General features: G+C 34.8%; 1 protein-coding gene across 1 annotated transcript; it reads left to right on the top strand.

Moving 5' to 3' along the window:
• Positions 1-317: 317 nt before the first annotated feature.
• On the top strand, positions 318-1,339 carry LOC103455361 (uncharacterized). The gene is made up of 3 exons (XM_008394945.4): positions 318-622; positions 709-767; positions 952-1,339. Exons 1-3 carry the CDS (start codon positions 541-543, stop codon positions 1,084-1,086), a joined length of 276 nt encoding a protein of 91 aa, XP_008393167.1. The 5' UTR covers positions 318-540; the 3' UTR covers positions 1,087-1,339.
• The last annotated feature ends 957 nt before the right edge of the window (positions 1,340-2,296 follow it).

Below are 2,296 nucleotides of genomic sequence, written 5' to 3'. Positions count from 1 at the left end.
AACAAGTGATAATTGTAATGCATAACTACATGCTATCACATTTGGTGGTTGTTGTTTGTTTTCCCTACCCCTTAGTTGACATGCCACTAAAATTGAATCCCAAAAGTCTAAGTCCATATGCCTTTGCTTTTTTAGTGAGTTTCTTCTTCCAATTCAATTTGCTTTTTTAGTGAGTTTCTTCTTCGAATTCATTGAATATCCTTGTGCTCCAATGATGATGACTCCCACTAAACCTTAACCTACAATTTAGTGCATGACGCCTTGAGCTCAAATTTTGCCACAAAATCATCCTTTGTGTCACCTCCACTACCATATTTACTTAAATATCATTTCCCCCACTCAACAATTTCCCCGCAATCTCACTGCATTTTTGGGTAAATTCCACCTCTATGGTTCACACTTCTCTTCTCTTTCACCTTATTGACTTTTGCCAAATCCCAGCAACACAAAAAAAGGTGATCTCGAAAAGCAGCTTTTTTGAGTTGTATAAATTGAGTAGTGATAGCTTTGAGACAATTAACATTCAACTTCATAGAGAAAATGGCAAGCAGTCTCCTTCATGTGCTTGTGATCTTGCTAGGGTTTTCTCACCTTGTCTTCTTGAATGCCATCCCAGCTACAAGTAAACTTTTAACAACTTTCTGCTTCTGCATCTTCTTCTTCTTATTCTTTTCCTTATTGTTCTCATTTGCTTTTTACAACATGCAGGAATTGGAAGCTTAAATCATGGACCTCAACTTCATCAAATTGCAGGAAGTAACAAACTGGTATTACTCCATATTTTCGATATTATAGTTCTTCACAACTCGCGAGGATCCTCTAAGGATCTTAATATACATGTAGTCATAGTACAGGTGTCATGTAACACAACTCGCGAGAAGCACTTCTAGGAAAATATATATGTGTTGAGTTACTAGCCTTCCATTAATTAATTTTCATTTTTCAAAACAGGTAACCACAGAGAAGAGTTATAAAGAGCAAGCTATCACTGAAAGAATGGATGTGGAGCTTCATGACTACCCGGGTTCAGGCGCCAACAACCGCCACACACCGAGGCCGCAGTCTGAAAGATGCTCCGATTGCTAGTTTTCTGTTGGAACTATTGGTTTTAAGGTTTACATTGAACTGTTATGTATGGAAGTATTGTAAACGATATTTTTGTTGCTAGATCAGTCATTTAAGTTTATTGTTTGGGGTTAGACGGAGTAGGAATGTAGGAACTAAATGCATTACGTGAAATGAAATCATGGATTAACGCAAATTTATATGTACAACGGTTATGATGACTATTAATTTGATCAAGCAGAATGAATGTATGAGCTTTTGATGTTGTTGATAATCTCATTAACTATGTGCCTAAGCTTTGACTTTCGTTAGTTCATATAATTAAGCAGATTATTTCACAATATAGAAGATTATTGGCCTCTTGTTATATGAGTGAAAAAAATCATATGTAAGTTGGAAATTTCATGGCCATTTGATAGTCAATATAAGGACTGCAAAGAGTGAAATTTTTGGGGCAAAACCTCCAAGAGTTAAAAACACATTTTTGAATTCGCAAACCATAATTCTAACTGTATATAAAAATCTTCCTAAATCTTGATCATCACTAAGAAGTAGTTGTTAGAGAGCATTTCATTTCTCTAGTGTAGGAGCAATCACTTATTGTCACAAAAGAAAATTAAAACACTTAAATAATGCTTAATTGACTTAATGGTGAAGATCTACCTTAAAGTTGCAAACAGCTGATATCAACGAATATTTATTTAAGAAATCGTTGCTGCCTAAGGAAAAGGCTTTACCCAAACGAAAAATCAAAGGCCCATCCACAAAACAAAAGAACGACCAAATGGAGTAAACACAACAATACCAAAGTAAATGACCCATTTACCCTTTTCCTCAATTCTAACCAAATATTCTCCAAGAAGTTGTTGCATTTATTTAAGGGGTGTGATATCCACACATCATTTTTTACTTCTCCCATACTCTTCTAATATTCGGTCTTCGGATCGAAGAAATTGAAGAATATCAAAGGACAAAAATTAACGAAGAGTGTAAAAAGTAAAATGGGGTATGTGGATAGCATTCCCTTTATTTAATTATAAGAAACATTGCTGTATAACTCCTAATTCTTTGGTTGCACTTTCCTAGTTTTCTTATATATCATTTATTTGGTAGATGTATACGTAGTAATATGGCTAGAACAGATGTACTTGCCCCTATACACTTGAGTCCCAACCCCCTACAATTTAGATTAACTAGTTTAAAGTAGATCATATCATGGTATAAAATCAAA

This window comes from Malus domestica, chromosome 14 (genome assembly GCF_042453785.1).
Source record: "Malus domestica chromosome 14, GDT2T_hap1".
Taxonomy (NCBI): domain Eukaryota; kingdom Viridiplantae; phylum Streptophyta; class Magnoliopsida; order Rosales; family Rosaceae; genus Malus; species Malus domestica.
Note: the sequence above shows the minus strand (reverse complement) of the source record. Positions and strands in the feature narration are given on the sequence as shown.

Excerpts from the sequence above, each read along its gene's own strand:
- LOC103455361 (XM_008394945.4), top strand. The coding sequence starts at position 541 with ATGGCAAGCAGTCTCCTTCATGTGCTTGTGATCTTGCTAGGGTTTTCT. Across the intron at positions 623-708 it reads GAATGCCATCCCAGCTACAA|GAATTGGAAGCTTAAATCAT; the intron begins GTAAACTTTTAA and ends TACAACATGCAG. Across the intron at positions 768-951 it reads TTGCAGGAAGTAACAAACTG|GTAACCACAGAGAAGAGTTA; the intron begins GTATTACTCCAT and ends TTTTCAAAACAG.